The sequence below is a fragment of the Pecten maximus genome, chromosome 7 (genome assembly GCF_902652985.1).
Source record: "Pecten maximus chromosome 7, xPecMax1.1, whole genome shotgun sequence".
Lineage (NCBI taxonomy): Eukaryota > Metazoa > Mollusca > Bivalvia > Pectinida > Pectinidae > Pecten > Pecten maximus.
The window spans coordinates 3,665,125-3,688,778 of NC_047021.1; the positions used below are offsets into that span (position 1 = coordinate 3,665,125).

Here is a 23,654-nt window from a genome sequence, read left to right on the forward strand (position 1 = left end):
TGTGACTGTATCAAATATAGCTACAAAACGTGTGTGACTATCAAATATATCTACAAAACGTGTGTGACTATCAAATATATTTACAAACGTGTGTGACTATCAAATATAGCTACAAACGTGTGTGACTATCAAATATATCTACAAACGTGTGTGACTATCAAATATATCTACAAACGTGTGTGACTATCAAATATAGCTACAAAACGCCGTCTAAAGTCGTATATCAGACAACTTCAAAACACAAATATTACATAGAATACTGACGTAAAAATCTGTTGTGAGAGTACGCCAAAGTTATTGACATGTTTCTGAGTGAGTAAAAATCTGTTTCAATTACAACTATGTAAATTACTGCGTGACAGATGTACATACTAGATGATAAATTACCCTGTCATACTGTAACTATCCGAGGACTTAATGGCCACCACATCTCTCTCTATCCAGGCCATGACTTAATTCTCTGTGTAAATAATTACATCTAACTAGGACTATAGAACAGTAAACAGTTCGCGTGGCATTTATCGTTTAATAAATGCAATGTTGTACATTAATGTCTTATTGATATGCACCTGTTTTCCAAATTCATTAACGATATATCCATTGGTGATATCAATGCATAATATCAATTTACCAAGTCTCTTTAAGTTTGTAAATAAATATTAATAAAACAAAAACAACACAATGGTGGAGGAATAAAATATCTGTCAAAAATCAATGACACTTTTATATAATTATGGAAACAGTTTTAAATCAATGATTGTCTTTAGAATGTATTTCTATCAACAACCATTGCAGATTGAAAAATATATGTATTGATTTAATTTTAAAGGAATGTACAAATAGCACACAAGGTGTGAGCAGCACTCAAAACAAATCTCAACCTACACGACATATCATATGGAGTTTGTTACTTCACCGATATCGACGTTACTTAATCCAAACTCTCTGTAATCAGTTTCTTGATGGGACAGCAGTACATCATTGACAGATGAAATTCCAAAATGAAAATGGATTTGAAATACCACATCATCATATTTTATAAACGCCTTTAATATGGAGTGTTTTCAATTTTGACTTAGAATTATAACTTTTTCGTTCGTATGTCATCGTGGTGGTGGTGGTGGTGGTGGTGGTATTAGTAGATTTATAAAGATGGTAATATTTGGGTCGTGTTTTACGCCTATGTATCGCTCATATCTTTTCGACACCTCCGGGAAATATAAAAAAAAATACACGTTGTCCCTGTAGGACAATATAAAAAACATCAAACATATTGTACAATTCCGGGTAATACCCACAACAGACTTTTCCAATCATATGAATGGGATATAGATATTAAACTTATCACACAAGGTCGCCTTCGTTGCAATTAGGACAATGTATAGTAAATGATTGTTTCTGAAAGTGAATGTCTTCAAAATCACTCTCTTTTTTTACTGTGGATGGCTAGTTTATGGATAATAACTAGCCGCAAGTTAATACCAACAAATCTATATATGTATGTGTCGTTCAGCTAACTAGTCTTTTAAGAGGATTTCTATCAATACGCCCTATATATTCTCTAGATATTACACAGTTCAAGGACTCCATCGTTAATAACAAGGTCTCCTCGAACACATTATATACAACTCCAAAACAATTCCAAGGGTTATTTCCCAATGCGCCCCTTAATTGCTTCATTGGATCAAATTGCTGAAATTGCGAAGCATCACAAGAGGGCTCATTCAAGTACAAATAATATGACTCACTACATTCACTAATTGTTCCATAGCATTTTAAATGAAAATTGTTATATTACATTTTTAGGAACAATTTATTTGTTGATATGATGATTCATTTATGACAATTAATCATATTGGATCTCTTTGCATGGTTTATCAGGATTGTTTACAAAATAAACAGACATATTTGTGTAAGATATAACCGTGTTATAGAAATACACTAACGCCTTCAATTATACAACATTACCAGTAGTGCCCCACCTCGCCCACTACAGCTGAAATTACTCGCGAATCACTAGTCAATATTTCACTTCGTCTCTTTTTTTTTAATGTTTAATCAGTGTTGGGAGTTATATAAATCATAATGCATTAATGTTGACAGATATAAAGATAAACAGTAATGTTAAAGGAAAAAACCCATTATATTTACTTACAACAATTTAATTTGGAGGGCAGTCCTTCCATAATTAAGTAATACAGCCCAGACTTTGGTCGTTTCCTATGATCAACACTTTAGACTGCAGTTAAATTCATTTTGGCTCCACTGTATCTAACTTTCAAGGTGTACTAATTTGTTAACGTAAAATAATTCCCATGAAAGGTTTGTGGATTTGACTGTAGATAAGGTATCTTGTTATTTGATCCCCGCCAGTAAACTCTTACCTTTCCTGATTACAGCTACAACTAGACTTACCTGACAATGGTAACCCTACCTTCATATTGTCTATTGTTTCTCTAAAGACAAATACTGTCCAATCTTTAATAAAGTAGTGCGATCTTTCCCTGATAGTGAGAAATCGACTTCGTTTATAGTGGATTGTAAATATTTATAGGAATCCTTATAAACAACGTTTTATTGTTTATTTAAGTAGTCGGGGATGCAGCCCTATCTGGATACTGTTTACTCCAGAAGTGAATTGATGGAATGTGGTTAAAAAAAAATAAAAAAAGTAAATTCTTTCGTTTAATCTTGATAACCGTTTCTTCCATTTAATCATTTGTGTTTCTTTCTCTTTGCACTACCATTCCCCATTCTTAAGTTATTTGTTCCCTTGTGGTCAGCGCTTTCTTTTCGAAGAAAGGCGGACGGCAATATCAGTAAACGTTTTGAAACTAAACGGGAGAAAATTTTCTAAATTATACAACTACGGCTCATAGAAAATACACTATTGTTCATAAACAGTGCACTAGGACTCATAGAAAATACACTAGGGCTCATAGAAAATATACTAGGGCTCATAGAAAATACAATAGTGCTCATAGAAAATACACTAAAGCTCATAGAAAATATAATATGGCTCGTAGAAAATACACTAGGCCTTATAGAAAATACACTAGGCCTTATAGAAAATACACTAAAGCTCATAGAAAATATACTAGGGCTCATAGAAAATACAATAGTGCTCATAGAAAATACGCTAGTGCTCAAAAAAAATAAACTAGGGCTCATAGAAAATACACTAGGGCTCAAAGAAAATACACTGGGGCTCATAGAAAATACACTAAAGCTCATAGAAAATACACTGGGGCTCATAGAAAATATACTAGGGCTCAAAGAAAATACACTAGGCCTCATAGAAAATACACTAGGGCTCAAAGAAAATATACTAGCGCTCATAGAAAATACACTAGGCCTTATAGAAAATACACTAAAGCTCATAGAAAATATACTAGGGCTCATAGAAAATACAATAGTGCTCATAGAAAATACGCTAGTGCTCAAAAAAAATAAACTAGGGCTCATAGAAAATACGCTAGGGCTCGTAGAAAATAAATACACTAAAGATGAAACTTTAAGATTGATCGTAATATCATAGAAATCATACCTTTAGCAGTACGAATGGAAATTCGCTGGGTAGGCTCATTTCATCATCAATGTGCCCATCACTCCTACAGCAGTAATGTAGTTCCAGAAACGACGTATTCCCCTCCTCGTAACTCACAGACAGTAGTATACCACCCATATTATCTGTGTTGTATCCGTGTATCGTGATAGAGCCGTTCACAAAATCTACAAAATAAATATGGTTCCTCATCATATTTTTATTCAAGTTATTATAGATATGTGTATTCCTGGAACTTCATAATGTCGACGTGTTGTAATTACTCGAGATACACGAACTATTCAAGTTCTTATTTTGAGAATATGGTTTAACACGGCTTCGACCTAGATTGTATGGCGGATGTCGTCGTGACCTAGATTGTATGGCGGATGTCGTTGTGACCTAGATTGTATGACGGGTGTCGTCGTGACCTAGATTGTATGACGGGTATCGTCGTGACCCAGATTTGTATGACGGATGTCGTCGTGACGGAGATTTGTATGGCGGGTATCGTCGTGACCTAGATTGTATGACGGTATCGTCGTGAACTAGATTGTATGATGGGTGTCGTCGTAGCCTAGATTTTATGATGGTATCGTCGTGACCTAGATTGTATGACGGGTGTCGTCGTGACCTAGATTGTATGACGGGTATCTTCGTGACCTAGATTGTTTGGCGCATGTCGTCGTGAACTGGATTGTATGACGGGTATCGTCGTGACCTAGATTTGTATGATGGGTGTCGTCGTGACCTTGATTGTATGATGGGTATCGTCGTGGCCTAGATTGTATGACGGTATCGTCGTGACCTAGATTGTATGACGGGTGTCGTCGTGACCTAGATTTTATGACGCGTGTCGTCGTGACCTAGATTGTATGGCGGGTGTCGTCGTGACCTAGATTTTATGACGGGTATCGTCGTGACCCAGATTTGTATGACGGGTGTCGTCGTGACCTAGATTTGTATGGCGAGTATCGTCGTGGCCTAGATTGTATAACGGGTATTGTCGTGACTTAGATTGCATAACGGGTGTCGTTGATGAAGCAGAAGATGCTAACTCTCCCGAAACACCTGGTCTCGTTCTCCTTGTACTCAACCATCTCCACGTTAATCTATTTTTTCTTCGTATTTGACCTATTTTTACCGATTTTGAGTTACAATCATGTTTTCTTTATTATATCAGTATTCTCTTTGAATTGTTAACAAAATGAACATGAATTTCAAACTAGTATTGAACGTATTTTAAACGATAGTTATACTCTATAGCAACGCCTAAGCTTACACTTAATTTTATTTACTTCGGAAATAAAACCAAACAGGATTATGCATTGTTATTATTGACGTTATCATGTGTTATCTAAAGGTTGGGAGCAATTATATCATATAATGGTTCATCAATGTCACCGTTATATTACGTCCCTAGTCCTGTTACACTCGTGTGTCTTCATTGTCACCGTTATATTACGTCCCTAACCTGTTACACTCGTGTGTCTTCATTGTCACCGTTATATTACGTCCCTAGTCCTGTAACACTCGTGTGTCTTCATTGTCACCGTTATATCACGTCTCTAGTCCTATTACACTCGTGTGTCTCCATTGTCACCGTTATATTACGTCCCTAGTCCTGTAACAGGTCTCCTTTCCCACCGAAACGTCCCCTTTCCTCCCACTCTTTTCATTTTCCCCGTTTTTCCCCTATTGTTACATCTTTTTGTTTTTCATTTTAAAAAAATACTAAGACTGTTCACTTTGGTTCTCATTTCACAGTTAATTAGTAGTCCTGCTTATACTGTGTTACTCACGAGATAACGCAAACATGTTACAGTTCTTATTTGTCAGTTATAATGGTTTAGATTTACACGTGTGTCTCCTGATTGTCATGCGCGGTTATATTACGCCCTAGTCCTGTAACTCGTGTGTCGTTCATGCCCCGTATATTACGTCCCAGACCTGTTACACTGTGTGTCGTCATGTGTCCAGGGTTGTATACGGTACTAGCCTGTACCACTCGTGTGTCTTCATTGTCACGTTATATTCGCGTCTAGACCTGTACACTCTTGTTGTCTATGTCGTACCGTAATTACGCCTAGTCTGTACATCGTCTGATCTTATGTCCCGTTATATGACGTCTCCTAGTACCTGTTACACTCGTGTGTCTTCATTGTCACCGTTATATTACGTCCCTAGTCCTGTTACACTCGTGTTTCTTCATTGTCACCGTTATATTACGTCCCTAGTCCTGTTACACTCGTGTCTTCATCGCCACCGTTATATTACGTCCATATACCTGTTACACTCGTGTGTCTTCATTGTCACCGTTATATTACGTCCCTAGTCCTATTACACTCGTGTGTCTTCATTGTCACCGTTATATTACGTCCCTAGTCCTGTTACACTCGTGTGTCTTCATTGTCACCGTTATATTACGTCCATATACCTGTTACACTCGTGTGTCTTCATTGTCACCGTTATATTACGTCCCTAGTCCTGTTACACTCGTGTGTCTTCATTGTCACCGTTATATTACGTCCATATACCTGTTACACTCGTGTGTCTTCATTGTCACCGTTATATTAAGTCCCTAGTCCTGTTACACTCGTGTGTCTTCATTGTCACCGTTATATTACGTCCCTAGTCCTGTAACACTCGTGTCTTCATCGCCACCGTTATATTACGTCCATATACCTGTTACACTCGTGTGTCTTCATTGTCACCGTTATATTACGTCCCTAGTCCTGTTACACTCGTGTGTCTTCATTGTCACCGTTATATTACGTCCCTAGTCCTGTTACACTCGAGTGTCTTCATTGTCACCGTTATATTACGTCCCTAGTCCTATTACACTCGAGTGTCTTCATTGTCACCGTTATATTACGTCCCTAGTCCTATTACACTCGAGTGTCTTCATTGTCACCGTTATATTACGTCCCTAGTCCTGTTACACTCGTGTGTCTTCATTGTCACCGTTTATATTCACGTCCCTAGTCCTGTTACACTCGTGTGTCTTCATTGTCACCGTTATATTACGTCCTTAGTCCTATTACACTCGTGTGTCTTCATTGTCACCGTTATATTACGTCCCTAGTCCTGTAACACTCGTGTGTCTTCATTGTCACCGTTATATTACGTCCCTAGTCCTGTTACACTCGTGTGTCTTCATTGTCACCGTTATATTACGTCCCTAGTCCTGTTACACTCGTGTGTCTTCATTGTCACCGTTATATTACGTCCCTAGTCCTGTTACACTCGTGTGTCTTCATTGTCACCGTTATATCACGTACCTAGTCCTGTTACACTCGTGTGTCTTCATTGTCACCGTTATATTACGTACCTAGTCCTGTTACACTCGTGTGTCTTCATTGTCACCGTTATATTACGTCCATATACCTGTTACACTCGTGTGTCTTCATTGTCACCGTTATATTACGTCCCTAGTCCTGTTACACTCGTGTGTCTTCATTGTCACCGTTATATTACGTCCCTAGTCCTGTTACACTCGTGTGTCTTCATTGTCACCGTTATATCACGTCCCTAGTCCTGTTACACTCGTGTGTCTTCATTGTCACCGTTATATTACGTCCCTAGTCCTGTTACACTCGTGTGTCTTCATTGTCACCGTTATATTACGTCCCTAGTCCTGTTACACTCGTGTGTCTTCATTGTCACCGTTATATTACGTCCCTAGTCCTGTTACACTCGTGTCTTCATTGTCACCGTATATTACGTCCCTAGTCCTGTTACACTCGTGTATCTTCATTGTCACCGTTATATTACGTCCCTAGTCCTGTTACACTCGTGTGTCTTCATTGTCACCGTTATATTACGTCCCTAGTCCTGTTACACTCGTGTGTCTTCATTGTCACCGTTATATTACGTACCTAGTCCTGTTACACTCGTGTGTCTTCATTGTCACCGTTATATTACGTCCCTAGTCCTGTTACACTCGTGTGTCTTCATTGTCACCGTTATATTACGTCCCTAGTCCTGTTACACTCGTGTGTCTTCATTGTCACCGTTATATTACGTCCCTAGTCCTGTTACACTCGTGTGTCTTCATTGTCACCGTTATATTACGTCCATATACCTGTTACACTCGTGTGTCTTCATTGTCACCGTTATATTACGTCCCTAGTCCTGTTACACTCGTGTGTCTTCATTGTCACCGTTATATTACGTCCCTAGTCCTGTTACACTCGTGTGTCTTCATTGTCACCGTTATATTACGTCCCTAGTCCTGTTACACTCGTGTGTCTTCATTGTCACCGTTATATTACGTCCCTAGTCCTGTTACACTCGTGTCTTCATTGTCACCGTTATATTACGTCCCTAGTCCTGTTACACTCGTGTGTCTTCATTGTCACCGTTATATTACGTCCCTAGTCCTGTTACACTCGTGTGTCTTCATTGTCACCGTTATATTACGTCCCTAGTCCTGTACACTCGTGTGTCTTCATTGTCACCGTTATATTACGTCCCTAGTCCTGTTACACTCGTGTGTCTTCATTGTCACCGTTATATTACGTCCCTAGTCCTGTTACACTCGTGTGTCTTCATTGTCACCGTTATATTACGTCCCTAGTCCTGTTACACTCGTGTGTCTTCATTGTCACCGTTATATTACGTCCCTAGTCCTGTTACACTCGTGTGTCTTCATTGTCACCGTTATATTACGTCCCTAGTCCTGTTACACTCGTGTGCCTTTATTGTCACCGTTATATCACGTCCCTAGTCCTGTTACACTCGTGTGTCTTCATTGTTACCGTTATATCACGTCCCTAGTCCTGTTACACTCGTGTGTCTTCATTGTCACCGTTATATTACGTCCTTAGTCCTATTACACTCGTGTGTCTTCATTGTCACCGTTATATTACGTCCCTAGTCCTGTAACACTGGTGTGTCTTCATTGTCACCGTTATATTACGTCCCTAGTCCTGTTACACTCGTGTATCTTCATTGTCACCGTTATATTACGTCCCTAGTCCTGTTACACTCGTGTATCTTCATTGTCACCGTTATATTACGTCCCTAGTCCTGTTACACTCGTGTGTCTTCATTGTCACCGTTATATCACGTACCTAGTCCTGTTATACTCGTGTGCCTTCATTGTCACCGTTATATTACGTACCTAGTCCTGTTACACTCGTGTGTCTTCATTGTCACCGTTATATTACGTCCATAGACCTGTTACACTCGTGTGTCTTCATTGTCACCGTTATATTACGTCCCTAGTCCTGTTACACTCGTGTGTCTTCATTGTCACCGTTATAGTACGTCTCTAGTCCTGTAACACTCGTGTGTCTTCATTGTCACCGTTATATCACGTCCCTAGTCCTGTTACACTAGTGTGTCTTCATTGTCACCGTTATATTACGTCCCTAGTCCTGTTACACTCGTGTGTCTTCATTGTTCCCCTTATATTACGTCCCTAGTCCTGTTACACTCGTGTGTCTTCATTGTCACCGTTATATCACGTCCCTAGTCCTGTTACACTCGTGTGTCTTCATTGTCACCGTTATATTACGTCCCTAGACCTGTTACACTCGTGTGTCTTCATTGTCACCGTTATATTACGTCCCTAGTCCTGTTACACTCGTGTGTCTTCATTGTCACCGTTATATTACGTCCCTAGTCCTGTTACACTCGTGTGTCTTCATTGTCACCGTTATATACGTCCCTAGTCCTGTTACACTCGTGTGTCTTCATTGTCACCGTTATATTACGTCCCTAGTCCTGTTACACTCGTGTGTCTTCATTGTTCCCGTTATATTACGTCCCTAGTCCTGTTACACTCGTGTGTCTTCATTGTCACCGTTATATTACGTCCCTAGTCCTGTTACACTCGTGTGTCTTCATTGTCACCGTTATATTACGTCCCTAGTCCTGTTACACTCGTGTGTCTTCATTGTCACCGTTATATTACGTCCCTAGACCTGTTACACTCGTGTGTCTTCAGTGTCACCGTTATATTACGTCCCTAGACCTGTTACACTGGTGTGTCTTCATTGTCACCGTTATATTACGTCCCTAGTCCTGGTACACTCGTGTGTCTTCATTGTCACCGTTATATTACGTCCCTAGTCCTGTTACACTCGTGTCTTCATTGTCACCGTTATATGACGTCCCTAGTCCTGGTGCACTCGTGTGACTTTAATGTCACCGTTATATTACGTCCCTAGTCCTGGTGCACTCGTGTGACTTCATTGTCACCGTTATATTACGTCCCTAGTCCTGGTACACTCGTGTGTCTTCATTGTCACCGTTATATTACGTCCCTAGTCCTGTTACACTCGTCTGTCTTCATTGTCACCGTTATATGACGTCCCTAGTCCTGTTACACTCGTCTTTCTTCATTGTCACCGTTATATTACGTCCCTAGTCCTGTTATACTCGTGTGCCTTCATTGTCACCGTTATATTACGTACCTAGTCCTGTTACACTCGTGTGTCTTCATTGTCACCGTTATATTACGTCCATAGACCTGTTACACTCGTGTGTCTTCATTGTCACCGTTATATTACGTCCCTAGTCCTGTTACACTCGTGTGTCTTCATTGTCACCGTTATAGTACGTCTCTAGTCCTGTAACACTCGTGTGTCTTCATTGTCACCGTTATATCACGTCCCTAGTCCTGTTACACTAGTGTGTCTTCATTGTCACCGTTATATTACGTCCCTAGTCCTGTTACACTCGTGTGTCTTCATTGTTCCCCGTTATATTACTTCCCTAGTCCTGTTACACTCGTCTTTCTTCATTGTCACCGTTATATGACGTCCCTAGTCCTGTTACACTCGTCTTTCTTCATTGTCACCGTTATATGACGTCCCTAGTCCTGGTACACTCGTGTGACTTCAATGTCACCGTTATATTACGTCCCTAGTCCTGTTACACTCATGTCTTCATCGCCACCGTTATGTTGCGTCCCTAGTCCTGTTACACTCGTGTGTCTTCATTGTCACCGTTATATGACGTCCCTAGTTCTGTTACACTCGTGTCTTCATTGTCACCGTAATATTACGTCCCTAGTCCTGTTACACTCGTGTGTCTTCATTGTCACCGTTATATTACGTCCCTAGTCATGTTACACTCAAGTGTCTTCATTGTCACCGTTATATTACGTCCCTAGTCCTGTTACACTCGAGTGTCTTCATTGTCACCGTTATATTACGTCCCTAGACCTGTTACACTGGTGTGTCTTCATTGTCACCGTTATATTACGTCCCTAGTCCTGTTACACTCGTCTTTCTTCATTGTCACCGTTATATGACGTCCCTAGTCCTGTTACACTCGTCTTTCTTCATTGTCACCGTTATATGACGTCCCTAGTCCTGTTACACTCGTCTTTCTTCATTGTCACCGTTATATGACGTCCCTAGTCCTGGTACACTCGTGTGACTTCAATGTCACCGTTATATTACGTCCCTAGTCCTGTTACACTCATGTCTTCATCGCCACCGTTATGTTGCGTCCCTAGTCCTGTTACACTCGTGTGTCTTCATTGTCACCGTTATATGACGTCCCTAGTTCTGTTACACTCGTGTCTTCATTGTCACCGTAATATTACGTCCCTAGTCCTGTTACACTCGTGTGTCTTCATTGTCACCGTTATATTACGTCCCTAGTCATGTTACACTCAAGTGTCTTCATTGTCACCGTTATATTACGTCCCTAGTCCTGTTACACTCGAGTGTCTTCATTGTCACCGTTATATTACGTCCCTAGACCTGTTACACTGGTGTGTCTTCATTGTCACCGTTATATTACGTCCCTAGTCCTGTTACACTCGTGTGACTTTAATGTCACCGTTATATTACGTCTCTAGTCCTATTACACTCGTACCCATTCCACGACGTGGTACCTGGCTTATTATGAGTTATTGTTACCTTTGCATGAATATATGCCTGTTTTCATACGTCATAATGAGATTTAAACTACAAAACAGTAAGGGACAATAATACAATTTTACGTCCTTCGTCAAAAGTTTTTCTTGCTAGTACAAACTTTAATGAAACATACCTGTAGGACATTTGTCTCCGGCCTGGTAGATACAATAATCACCAATAGGCCAACTTCTGTCTTCAGAATCATCGATCATTGTATTTTGTTTCGAGCAGAAATTGATCATTTTAACGTGTGTGTGGAACGGGCCCATGATGTGTGGTTCTACACTCATGTGGTCGTCATCATTCCAAAGTTGGGATCTCGAAGAGTCCGGAAGTGTCAGGTTGACAAAGCCGTAAGTCCAGCCAAATCTGTCAACTTCCGGACAGCCGAAACTGGACATTGGTATGGAATACTGTCCAGCAGGCCACGCAGACCTTCCAATCTCTAAAATTAAATTTAAAAAAAAATGTATTACATACAAATATTCACTTCAATTTGCTTTCTGTAGGTCATCATAGAGTTATCCCTACTGTAGTTTATCTAATACAATATACAACTGTAATTGATTTTGTCTTTAATTTGAAAAGGTACAGTATATTTTTCTCAATCAATGTATTTACTCAAGCATGTATTTTTACGTTTAGCATTAGTCTTTAAAAAAACCCAGATTTTACAACCAAGATGAGTTCTTATCACTGATATAACGCAATGATTATCATTATATAAATGACAGAAATAAGCATCCCCTTTCTTTAACACAGTCTCACTCACCTGTCTCTAACATAGTCTCACTCACCTGTCTCTAACATAGTCACACTCACCTGTCTCTAACATAGTCTCACTCACCTGTCTCTAACATAGTCTCACTCACCTGTCTCTAACATAGTCTCACTCACCTGTCTCTAACATAGTCTCACTCACCTGTCAATAACATAGTCTCACTCACCTGTCAATAATAAAGTCTCACACACCTGTCTCTAACATAGTCTCACTCACCTGTCTCTAACATAGTCTCACTCACCTGTCTCTAACATAGTCTTACTCACCTGTCTCTAACATAGTCTCACTCACCTGTCTCTAACATAGTCTCACTCACCTGTCTCTAACATAGTCTTACTCACCTGTCTCTAACATAGTCTCACTTACCTGTCTCTAACATAGCCTCACTCACCTGTCTCTAACATAGTCTCACTCACCTGTCTCTAACATAGTCTCACTCACCTGTCTCTAACATAGTCTCACTCACCTGTCTCTAACATAATCTCACTCACCTGTCTCTAACATAGCCTCACCCACCTGTCTCTAACATAGTCTCACTCACCTGTCTCTAACATAGTCTCACTCACCTGTCTCTAACATAGCCTCACCCACCTGTCTCTAACATAGTCTCACTCACCTGTCTCTAACATAGTCTCACTCACCTGTCTCTAACATAGTCTCACTTACCTGTCAATAACATAGTCTCACTCACCTGTCAATAACATAGTCTCACTCACCTGTCTCTAACATAGTCTCACTCACCTGTCTCTAACATAGTCTAACTCACCTGTCAATAACACAGTCTCACTCACCTGTCAATAACATAGTCTCACTCACCTGTCAATAACATAGTCTCACTCACCTGTCAATAATATAGTCTCACTCACCTGTCTCTAACACAGTCTCACTCACCTGTCTCTAACATAGTCTAACTCACCTGTCTCTAACACAGTCTCACTCACCTGGCTCTAACACAGTCTCACCCACCTGTCAATAACATAGTCTCACTTACCTGTCAATAACATAGTCTCACTCACCTGTCTCTAACATAGTCTAACTCACCTGTCTCTAACACAGTCTCACTCACCTGGCTCTAACATAGTCTTACTCACCTGTCAATAACATAGTCTCACTCACCTGTCTCTAACATAGTCTCACTCATCTGTCTCTAACATAGTCTCACTCACCTGTCGTCTCTAACATAGTCTAACTCATCTGTCTCTAACATAGTCTCACTGACCTGTCTTTAAGATAGTGTCACTCACCTGTCTCTAAGATAGTGTCACTCACCTGTCAATAACATAGTCTCACTCACCTGTCTCTAACATAGTCTCACTCACCTGTCTCTAACATAGTCTCACTCACCTGTCTCTAACATAGTCTCACTCACCTGTCAATAACATAGTCTCACTCACCTGTCTCTAACATAGTCTCACTCACCTGTCAATAACATAGTCTCACTCACCTGTCTCTAACATAGTCCCACTCACCTGTCAATAGCATAGTCTCACTCACCTGTCTCTAACACAGTCTCATTAACCTGTCAATAACATAGTCTCACTCACATGTCTCTAACATTGTCTCACTCACCTGTCTCTAACCTAGTCTCACTCACCTGTCTCTAACATAGTCTCACTCACCTGTCTCTAACATAGTCTCACTCACCTGTCTCTAACATAGTCTCACTCACCTTCAAATAACATAGTCTCACACACCTGTCTCTAAATAGTCTCACTCACCTGTCTCTAACATAGTCTCACTCACCTGTCTCTAACGTAGTCTTACTCACCTGTCTCTAATATAGTCTCACACACCTGTCTCTAACACAGTCTCACTCACCTGTCAATAACATAGTCTCACTCACCTGTCTCTAACATAGTCTCACTCACCTGTCTCTAACATAGTCTCACTCACCTGTCTCTAACACAGTCTCACTCACCTGTCAATAACATAGTCTCACTCACCTGTCTCTAACATAGTCTCACTCACCTGTCTCTAACATAGCCTCACTCATCTGTCTCTAACATAGTCTCACTCACCTGTCTCTAACATGGTCTCACTTACCTGTCGCCAACAAAGTCTCACTCACCTGTCGCCAACAAAGTCTCACTCACCTGTCTCTAACATAGTCTCACTCACCTGTCTCTAACATAGCCTCACTCACCTGTCTCTAACATAGTCTCACTCACCTGTCTCTAACATGGTCTCACTCACCTGTCTCTAACATAGTCTCACTCACCTGTCAATAACATAGTCTCACTCACCTGTCTCTAACATAGTCTCACTCACCTGTCTCTAACATGGTCTCACTCACCTGTCTCTAACATAGTCTCACTCACCTGTCAATAACATAGTCTCACTCACCTGTCTCTAACATAGTCTCACTCACCTGTCTCTAGCATAGCCTCACTCACCTGTCTCTAACATAGCCTCACTCACCTGTCAATAACATAGTCTCACTCACCTGTCTCTAACATAGTCTCACTCACCTGTCTCTAACATAGTCTCACTCACCTGTCTCTAACATAGCCTCACTCACCTGTCTCTAACATAGCCTAACTCACCTGTCTCTAACATAGCCTCACTCACCTGTCTCTAACATGGTCTCACTCACCTGTCTCTAACATAGTCTCACTCACCTGTCTCTAACATAGTCTCACTCACCTGTCTCTAACATGGTCCCACTCACCTGTCTCTAACATGGTTTCACACACCTGTCTCTAACATAGTCTCACTCACCTGTCTCTAACATGGTCTCACTCACCTGTCTCTAACATAGTCTCACTCACCTGTCTCTAACATAGTCTCACTCACCTGTCTCTAACATAGTCTCACTCACCTGTTTAACATAGTCTCACTCACCTGTCTCTAACATGGTCTCACTCACCTGTCTCTAACATGGTCTCACTCACTTGTCTCTAACATGGTCTCACACACCTGTTTAACATAGTTTCACTCACCTGTCTCTAACACAGTCTCACTCACCTGTCTCTAATATAGTCTCACACACCTGTCTCTAACATAGTCTCACTTACCTGTCAATAACATAGTCTCACTCACCTGTTTCAACATAGTCTCACTCATCTATCTCTAACATGGTCTCACTCACCTGTCTCTAACATAGTCTCACTCACCTGTCTCTAACATGGTCTCACTCACCTGTCTCTAACATGGTCTCACTCACCTGTCTCTAACATAGTCTCACTCACCTGTCTCTAACATAGTCTCACTCACCTGTTTAACATAGTCTCACTCACCTGTCTCTAACATGGTCTCACTCACCTGTCTCTAACATGGTATCACTCACTTGTCTCTAACATGGTCTCACTCACCTGTCTCTAACATAGTCTCACTCACCTGTATCTAACATGGTCTCACTCACCTGTCTCTAACATAGTCTCACTCACCTGTCTCTAACATAGTCTAACTCACCTGTATCTAACATGGTCTCACTCACCTGTCAATAACATAGTCTCACACACCTGTCAATAACAAAGTCTCACTCACCTGTTTCACATTCCAGTCCAGTGAAATTGGCGCTACATTGGCACTGACATGTGCCATTGTCAATGGTACCACCGTTGCGACAGTCCACTGACAGGCAAGCTGGATAACAGAACTAGACTCATTGTAATCCGATACTTAACCAATTTCTATTATATATGACAAATGGCATATTTATTGTAGCGTATAATTTGTTTTGATTTGTAATTGATTTGCTCATCGAGAACGGAAATGTACTCGATTTGACAGGTATTTCGCTCCTAATGTTTTATTATTTCTGTTTTCATTATATCTGTTTTCATTATTTCCATTAAAGTATTTTTTTACTTAACACATCCTTAATAGTACATATGACCATGTATAACTCAAATATCGTAAAACGTATAAAATACCCCAAAATAAATTTAATTGTAAGAACAATAGATAATTACTTATTTGGGGATTTTCAAATTACAAAGGAAATTCTTTTAAAGCAATACAATGTACGTAGTTTAGAACAGGAAAATTACTGTGTACCTAAAGCTGCCCTAACATATTTGTTCATGTAAATCATTGTGCACATTTGTCCTCTACCTACAAGCTTGTGTACCTCCAGAGACCTTCTAGAGACAGAGGCCGATCATCTGTCCTACCAGTAATACACACTACAAACAGTACATGGCTCTCTTTAAACGAGCCTTTTTTTAAAGATCTTAGATTCGATTTTTTCATCACGATGAGGACGTCATCCAGAATTTACTTAAGCGCGGTGTTAGTGCCAATACTCATTAAGATTACATCTCTAAACTCGTGTTATACTGGTATGGAAACTCAAACAATATCATTTTCCCGTAAGCACAGCTTTTAAACGATCATAAAGTTTAATATAACATGTCCAGGATACCAATAGGACCATATAGGTGTATTACTTCAAGGCGTCAGCATGGTGGGCCTACTGTAATGTCCTCAACAATGGACAGGTATCTGTGGTATATCTACATGAAAAACATGCGGCAATTGCCAAAGTAACGTCCCGGGGCTAATGTTCAATTAATAACAAGAACAAGCACCGAACCCAATATCGTCAATAATCCCCAAGGTATCAACTTCATTCGGGGTGGATTAATAATGTATATGTCACTTATCATAGCGTTGTTGTCGAGAATTACCACTATTTGAAAAGAAATCACAAAATCAAATAGCAATAGACTGTTGATAGTGACAGTACATGTCCTGTTCAGTTGATAGTGTCGGTACATGTCCTGTAACAGTTGATAGTGTCAGTACATGTCCCGTAACAGTTGATAGTGTCGGTACATGTCCTGTTCAGTTGATAGTGTCAGTACATGTCCTGTAACAGTTGATAGTGTCAGTACATGTCCCGTAACAGTTGATAGTGTCGGTACATGTCCTGTTCAGTTGATAGTGTCAGTACATGTCCTGTAACAGTTGATAGTGTCAGTACATGTCCTGTAACAGTTGATAGTGTCAGTACATGTCCTGTAACAGTTGATAGTGTCAGTACATGTCCTGTAACAGTTGATAGTGTCAGTACATGTCATGTTCAGTTGATAGTGTCAGTACATGTCCTGTAACAGTTGATAGTGGCAGTACATGTCCTGTAACAGTTGATAGTGTCAGTACATGTCCTGTAACAGTTGATAGTGTCGGTACATGTCCCGTAACAGTTGATAGTGTCGGTACATGCCCTGTAACAGTTGATAGTGTCGGTACATGTCCTGTAACAGTTGATAGTGTCAGTACATGTCCTGTAACAGTTGATAGTGTCGGTACATGTCCTGTAATACTTGATAGTGTCGGTACATGTCCTGTAACAGTTGATAGTGTCAGTACATGTCCTGTAACAGTTGATAGTGTCAGTACATGTCCTGTAACAGTTGATAGTGTCAGTACATGTCCTGTAACAGTTGATAGTGCCAGTACATGTCCTGTAACAGTTGATAGTGTCAGTACATGTCCTGTAACAGTTGATAGTGTCAGTACATGTCCTGTAACAGTTGATAGTGTCAGTACATGTCCTGTAACAGTTGATAGTGTCAGTACATGTCCTGTAACAGTTGATAGTGTCGGTACATGTCCTGTTAGTGTTGATAGTGTCAGTACATGTCCTGTAACAGTTGATAGTGTCGGTACATGTCCTGTAACAGTTGATAGTGTCAGTCCATGTCCTGTAACAGTTGATAGTGTCAGTACATGTCCTGTAACAGTTGATAGTGCCAGTACATGTCCTGTAACAGTTGATAGTGTCAGTACATGTCCTGTAACAGTTGATAGTGCCAGTACATGTCCTGTAACAGTTGATAGTGTCGGTACATGTCCTGTAACAGTTGATAGTGTCAGTACATGTCCTGTAACAGTTGACAGTGTCAGTACATGTCCTGTAACAGTTGATAGTGTCAGTACATGTCCTGTAACAGTTGATAGTGTCAGTACATGTCCTGTAACTGTTGATAGTGTCAGTACATGTCCCGTAACAGTTGATAGTGTCGGTACATGTTCTGTAACAGTTGATAGTGTCAGTACATGTCCTGTAACAGTTGATAGTGTCGGTACATGTCCTGTAACAGTTGATAGTGTCAGTACATGTCCTGTAATAGTTGATAGTGTCAGTACATGTCCTATAACTGTTGATAGTGCCAGTACATGTCCTGTAACAGTTGATAGTGCCAGTACATGTCCTGTAACAGTTGATAGTGTCAGTACATGTCCTGTAACAGTTGATAGTGTCAGTACATGTCCTGTAACAGTTGATAGTGCCAGTACATGTCCTGTAACAGTTGATAGTGTCAGTACATGTCCCGTAACAGTTGATAGTGTCAGTACATGTTCTGTAACAGTTGATAGTGTCAGTACATGTCCTGTAACAGTTGATAGTGTCGGTACATGTCCTGTAACGGTTGGTAGTGTCAGTACATGTCCCGTAACAGTTGATAGTGTCGGTACATGTCCTGTAACAGTTGATAGTGTCGGTACATGTCCTGTAACAGTTGATAGTGTCGGTACATGTCCTGTAACTGTTGATAGTGTCAGTCCATGTCCTGTAACAGTTGATAGTGTCAGTACATGTCCTGTTAGTGTTGATAGTGTCAGTACATGTCCTGTAATAGTTGATAGTGTCAGTACATGTCCTGTAACAGTTGATGGTGTCAGTACATGTCCTGTAACAGTTGATAGTGTCAGTACATGTCCTGTAACAGTTGATAGTGTCAGTACATGTCCTGTAATAGTTGATAGTGTCAGTACATGTCCTGTAACAGTTGATAGTGTCAGTACATGTCCTGTAACAGTTGATAGTGTCAGTACATGTCCTGTAACAGTTGATAGTGTCAGTACATGTCCTGTAACAGTTGATAGTGTCAGTACATGTCCTGTAATAGTTGATAGTGTCGGTACATGTCCTGTAACAGTTGATAGTGACAGTACATGTCCTGTAACAGTTGATAGTGTCGGTACATGTCCTGTAACAGTTGATAGTGTCGGTACATGTCCTGTAACAGTTGATAGTGTCAGTACATGTCCTGTAACAGTTGATAGTGTTAGTACATGTCCTGTAACAGTTGATAGTGTCAGTACGTGTCCTGTAACAGTTGATAGTGTTAGTACATGTCCTGTAACAGTTGATAGTGTCAGTACATGTCCTGTAACAGTTGATAGTGTCAGTACATGTCCTGTAATAGTTGATAGTGTCAGTGCATGTCCTGTAACAGTTGATAGTGTCGGTACATGTCCTTTAACAGTTGATAGTGTCAGTACATGTCCTGTAACAGTTGATAGTGTCAGTACATGTCCTGTAACAGTTGATAGTGTCAGTACATGTCCTGTAATAGTTGATAGTGTCAGTACATGTCCTGTAACAGTTGATACTGTCAGCAGATTCCCTGTTGCATAAAATTGTTCGACTATAATATTTTCATTATGATAAGTATATTCTGTTTTTGTATTGTCGAATTTTCTATATAGCTAATACTATACATGTAAATATCACAGCACGTGTAAATGTTAGTACGCGTGTAAATATCACAGCACGTGTAAATGTTAGTACACGTGTAAATGTAAGTACACGTGTAAATATCACAGCACGTGTAAATGTTAGAACACTTGTAAATATTACAGCACGTGTAAATGTAAGTACACGTGTAAATATTACAGCACGTGTAAATGTTAGAACACTTGTAAATACTACATCACGTGTAAATATTAGAACACTTGTTAATATTACAGCACGTGTAAATGTTAGAACACTTGTAAATACTACATCACGTGTAAATATTAGAACACTTGTTAATATTACATCACGTGTAAATATTAGAACACTTGTAAATGCTACATCACGTGTAAATATTAGAACACTTGTTAATATTACAACACGTGTAGATGTTAGAACACTTGTAAATACTACATCACGTGTAAATATTAGACCCACTTGTTAATATTACATCACGTGTAAATGCTAGAACACTTGTTAATACTACATCACGTGTAAATATTAGACCCACTTGTTAATATTACAGCACGTGTAAATGTTAGTACACGTGTAAATATTACAGCACGTGTAAATGTAAGTACACGTGTAAATATCACAGCACGTGTAAATGTTAGAACACTTGTAAATATTACAGCACGTGTAAATGTAAGTACACGTGTAAATATTACAGCACGTGTAAATGTTAGAACACTTGTAAATGCTACATCACGTGTAAATATTAGAACACTTGTTAATATTACAGTACGTGTAAATATTAGAACACTTGTTAATATTACAGCACGTGTAAATATTAGAACACTTGTAAATACTACATCACGTGTAAATGTTAGAAAACTTGTAAATACTACATCACGTGTAAATGTTAGAAAACTTGTAAATACTACATCACGTGTAAATATTAGAACACTTGTAAATACTACATCACGTGTAAATATTAGAACACTTGTATATTACATCACGTGTAAATATTAGAACACTTGTATATTACAGCACGTGTAAATATTAGAACACTTGTTAATATTACAGTACGTGTAAATATTAGAACACTTGTTAATATTACATCACGTGTAAATATTAGAACACTTGTAAATACTACATCACGTGTAAATATTAGAACACTTGTATATTACATCACGTGTAAATATTAGAACACTTGTATATTACATCACGTGTAAATATTAGAACACTTGTATATTACAGCACGTGTAAATATTAGAAAACTTGTAAATACTACATCACGTGTAAATGTTAGAACACTTATAAATACTACATCACGTGTAAATATTAGAACACTTGTAAATACTACATCACGTGTAAATATTAGAACACTTGTTAATACTACATCACGTGTAAATGTTAGAACACTTGTTAATATCACAGCACGTGTAAATATTAGAAGACATATACATGTTACATTGCGTGTAAAGGTTATAAGATGTGTTTATCTATATACACGTGTAATTTATACAGGATGTGTACAACTAACCGCGCGTAGATCTTACCAGACATGGTAATCAATGTATATTAACATATATTTAACAATACACTTCTCACTGCCTGTGTGATAATATATCTCATGGTTTTATGTTTGTATACTTTTTACAGTCGAATTTTGGTCAGAATCGTGGTAGTTGTTTGTGATTTTTATTACGATTTTCTTGCGTGAGTTCTATGCGAATGTCGTCAGAATGACCAAATCGGGCCCATCAGTCTGAACCAACGCTACTGACAGTTCGTGACATTCCACAGGGGACAAATAACTATTGTAATTGATTTCAATAACAATGACAATGATTCTTATAATAACACCAAATTGTGTATAATCATTAATAAATGGTGTTAGTTATACATGTTGTCGGGCGATGGTGGGACCGGAATGGCTTTCAGTAAAGATGATAACGGAAAACTATTCATTCTGCTCTAATAACGTGGGGATAAAACGTTAGTTACCGACACACAAAATGTTACATTACTAGCATCTATTTAGATATGAATTTATGTCTATTTGTTATATATTATCAAATACATAGTGACAGTACTTAGTATTTCTATCACTTAGGACTTTTGGAAAGCTTTAAACTCAATAGTAAAGATGTTCGTGTCATGGCTGATAAAAGGGTGTTATGATATTCAAACGAACGTGAAGTCCACCTGACAGGTGCTCTCAATGGACCAGGTTAAAACGAGGTTTGTCTGGGGAAAATCAAGTTATTACTCTGCTGGCTGACAAATCGAGTGTTTATAGCTAAAAAGTTTGAATCTTGAAATCTTTATCAAAAAGTGATGTGTCAGTTATCTAATTTTGTGTGTTCAAATGTTTGCCCGATACCAAATGCCGGGAGAAAAAGAGCGAAATCTAACCATGGGGTCATTTGAATTAAACTAACTCGGTCAGAGGGAATAATCATGAGTACATTTAACAACCTCTGTTTAAAGAAGACTGATATTGTACTAACTGACAAGGGACGAACATAATATGTCACAGGAGGTCGGTTGTGGAGTTTTGTTAGTATCACAGTTAATGTATCATATCTATGGGCTCGGTTTCGAAATTTTGTAAACATGTATCACACGGGCTCCTTTTCGGGATTTTGTGAGCATATTGTTTCACAGGGGTTCGGTTGCGGGATTTTGTGAGCATATTGTTTCACAGGGGCTCGGTTTCGAGATTTTGTGAACATATTGTTTCACAGGGGTTCGGTTTCGGGATTTTGTGAACATATTGTTTCACAGGGGTTCGGTTGCGGGATTTTGTGAACATATTGTTTCACAGGGGTTCGGTTTCGGGATTTTGTTACCGTAATGTATCAGAAGGGGTTTGCTTTCTGGATTTTAAGTAATTCTTAGCTGGTTGGATTTTTAATGTTTAACGTCCTATCAACATTAGAGTCTATGGACAGCCGCCATGTGTGTAAGATACAAACATGTAGTGTATGATTTAGAAAGCGGACCAGTCCTCCCACTCCACATTGCTGGGTATTCCGTTTTCGTCACAGGGACTCAGTGTTAGAAAGAAGGGATTTGTTAAGACTGAAGAACGACAGGGATCCAAAATTTAGTCCCTCTTATGGTCATGCAATGGGAGCGACAAGAAATTCTACGCACTACCTGCAGACTACAATGAGTTTTATGGAATCAATTAATAAGCTTCATAAAAATAGGAGTTATCAATCTCTAGCCCGATTTTAAACTGGATATTTAGTTTATGATTAACTGGTACATTGCATTATTTACCAACACCATAGCTGACTAGCCTATAGAAACAGACCCAGAACACACTTTTATTACATTTCACACATCTACAAATATAACAACAAAATTACACGGTCAAATATCCCGATAGAAAAAATACTAATACAACAAAACTGTATCATAACTTACCTGGTTCCTGTCCAGAGCTAACTATGTAGGTAAGTCCACGTCCGGTCAGAATAAACGACAAGATTATTTGTATGGCGATAGTTAACGACATTTCCAGCTGTAGCCGTCCACAGCCGCGACAGTGATGACGGACTGGGATAGGTGGTATTGTAATATATACACATTGTTAAATCCAATCGGATCTCCCACACAGATACCGGAATATTAGCATATCATAGACTAACCAATCAATGTTCCAGCGCCTATTACATGGACTGGGTAAACCCACAGAGATCGTTAATTATAATTGACGTACTTCATTGCAGAGTACAACAAACTCTATCGTTGACGCTGAAATTATGCACAATGCACATACTTCTATAAACTATTCTCTTACGGGTACAGATTATCACTAATCTATGATATGTGTGATGATCTTACGGGAACAGATTATCACTAATCTATGATATGTGTGATGATCTTACTGGGACAGGTTATCACTAATCTATTTGATCTTACGGAGACAGATTATCACTGATCTATGATATGTGTGATGATCTTACGGGAACAGATTATCACTAATCTATGATATGTGTGATGATCTTACGGGGACAGATTATC

At 39.3% G+C, this 23,654-nt stretch overlaps 1 protein-coding gene across 1 annotated transcript in view; it reads right to left on the minus strand.

The window, feature by feature from the left end:
* The window catches only part of LOC117331366, a 56,572-nt gene extending 33,383 nt beyond the window's left edge, over window positions 1–23,189 (minus strand). Inside the window, exons 1-4 of the mRNA XM_033890054.1 lie at window positions 23,055–23,189; window positions 15,692–15,790; window positions 11,558–11,869; window positions 3,548–3,732 (exon numbers count right to left, since the gene is read on the minus strand). Coding sequence (XP_033745945.1) covers window positions 3,548–3,732; window positions 11,558–11,869; window positions 15,692–15,790; window positions 23,055–23,145 — 687 coding nt within the window. The 5' untranslated portion in view covers window positions 23,146–23,189. The remainder of the gene's footprint in view (window positions 1–3,547; window positions 3,733–11,557; window positions 11,870–15,691; window positions 15,791–23,054) is intronic.
* Between the last annotated feature and the right edge of the window lie 465 nt (window positions 23,190–23,654).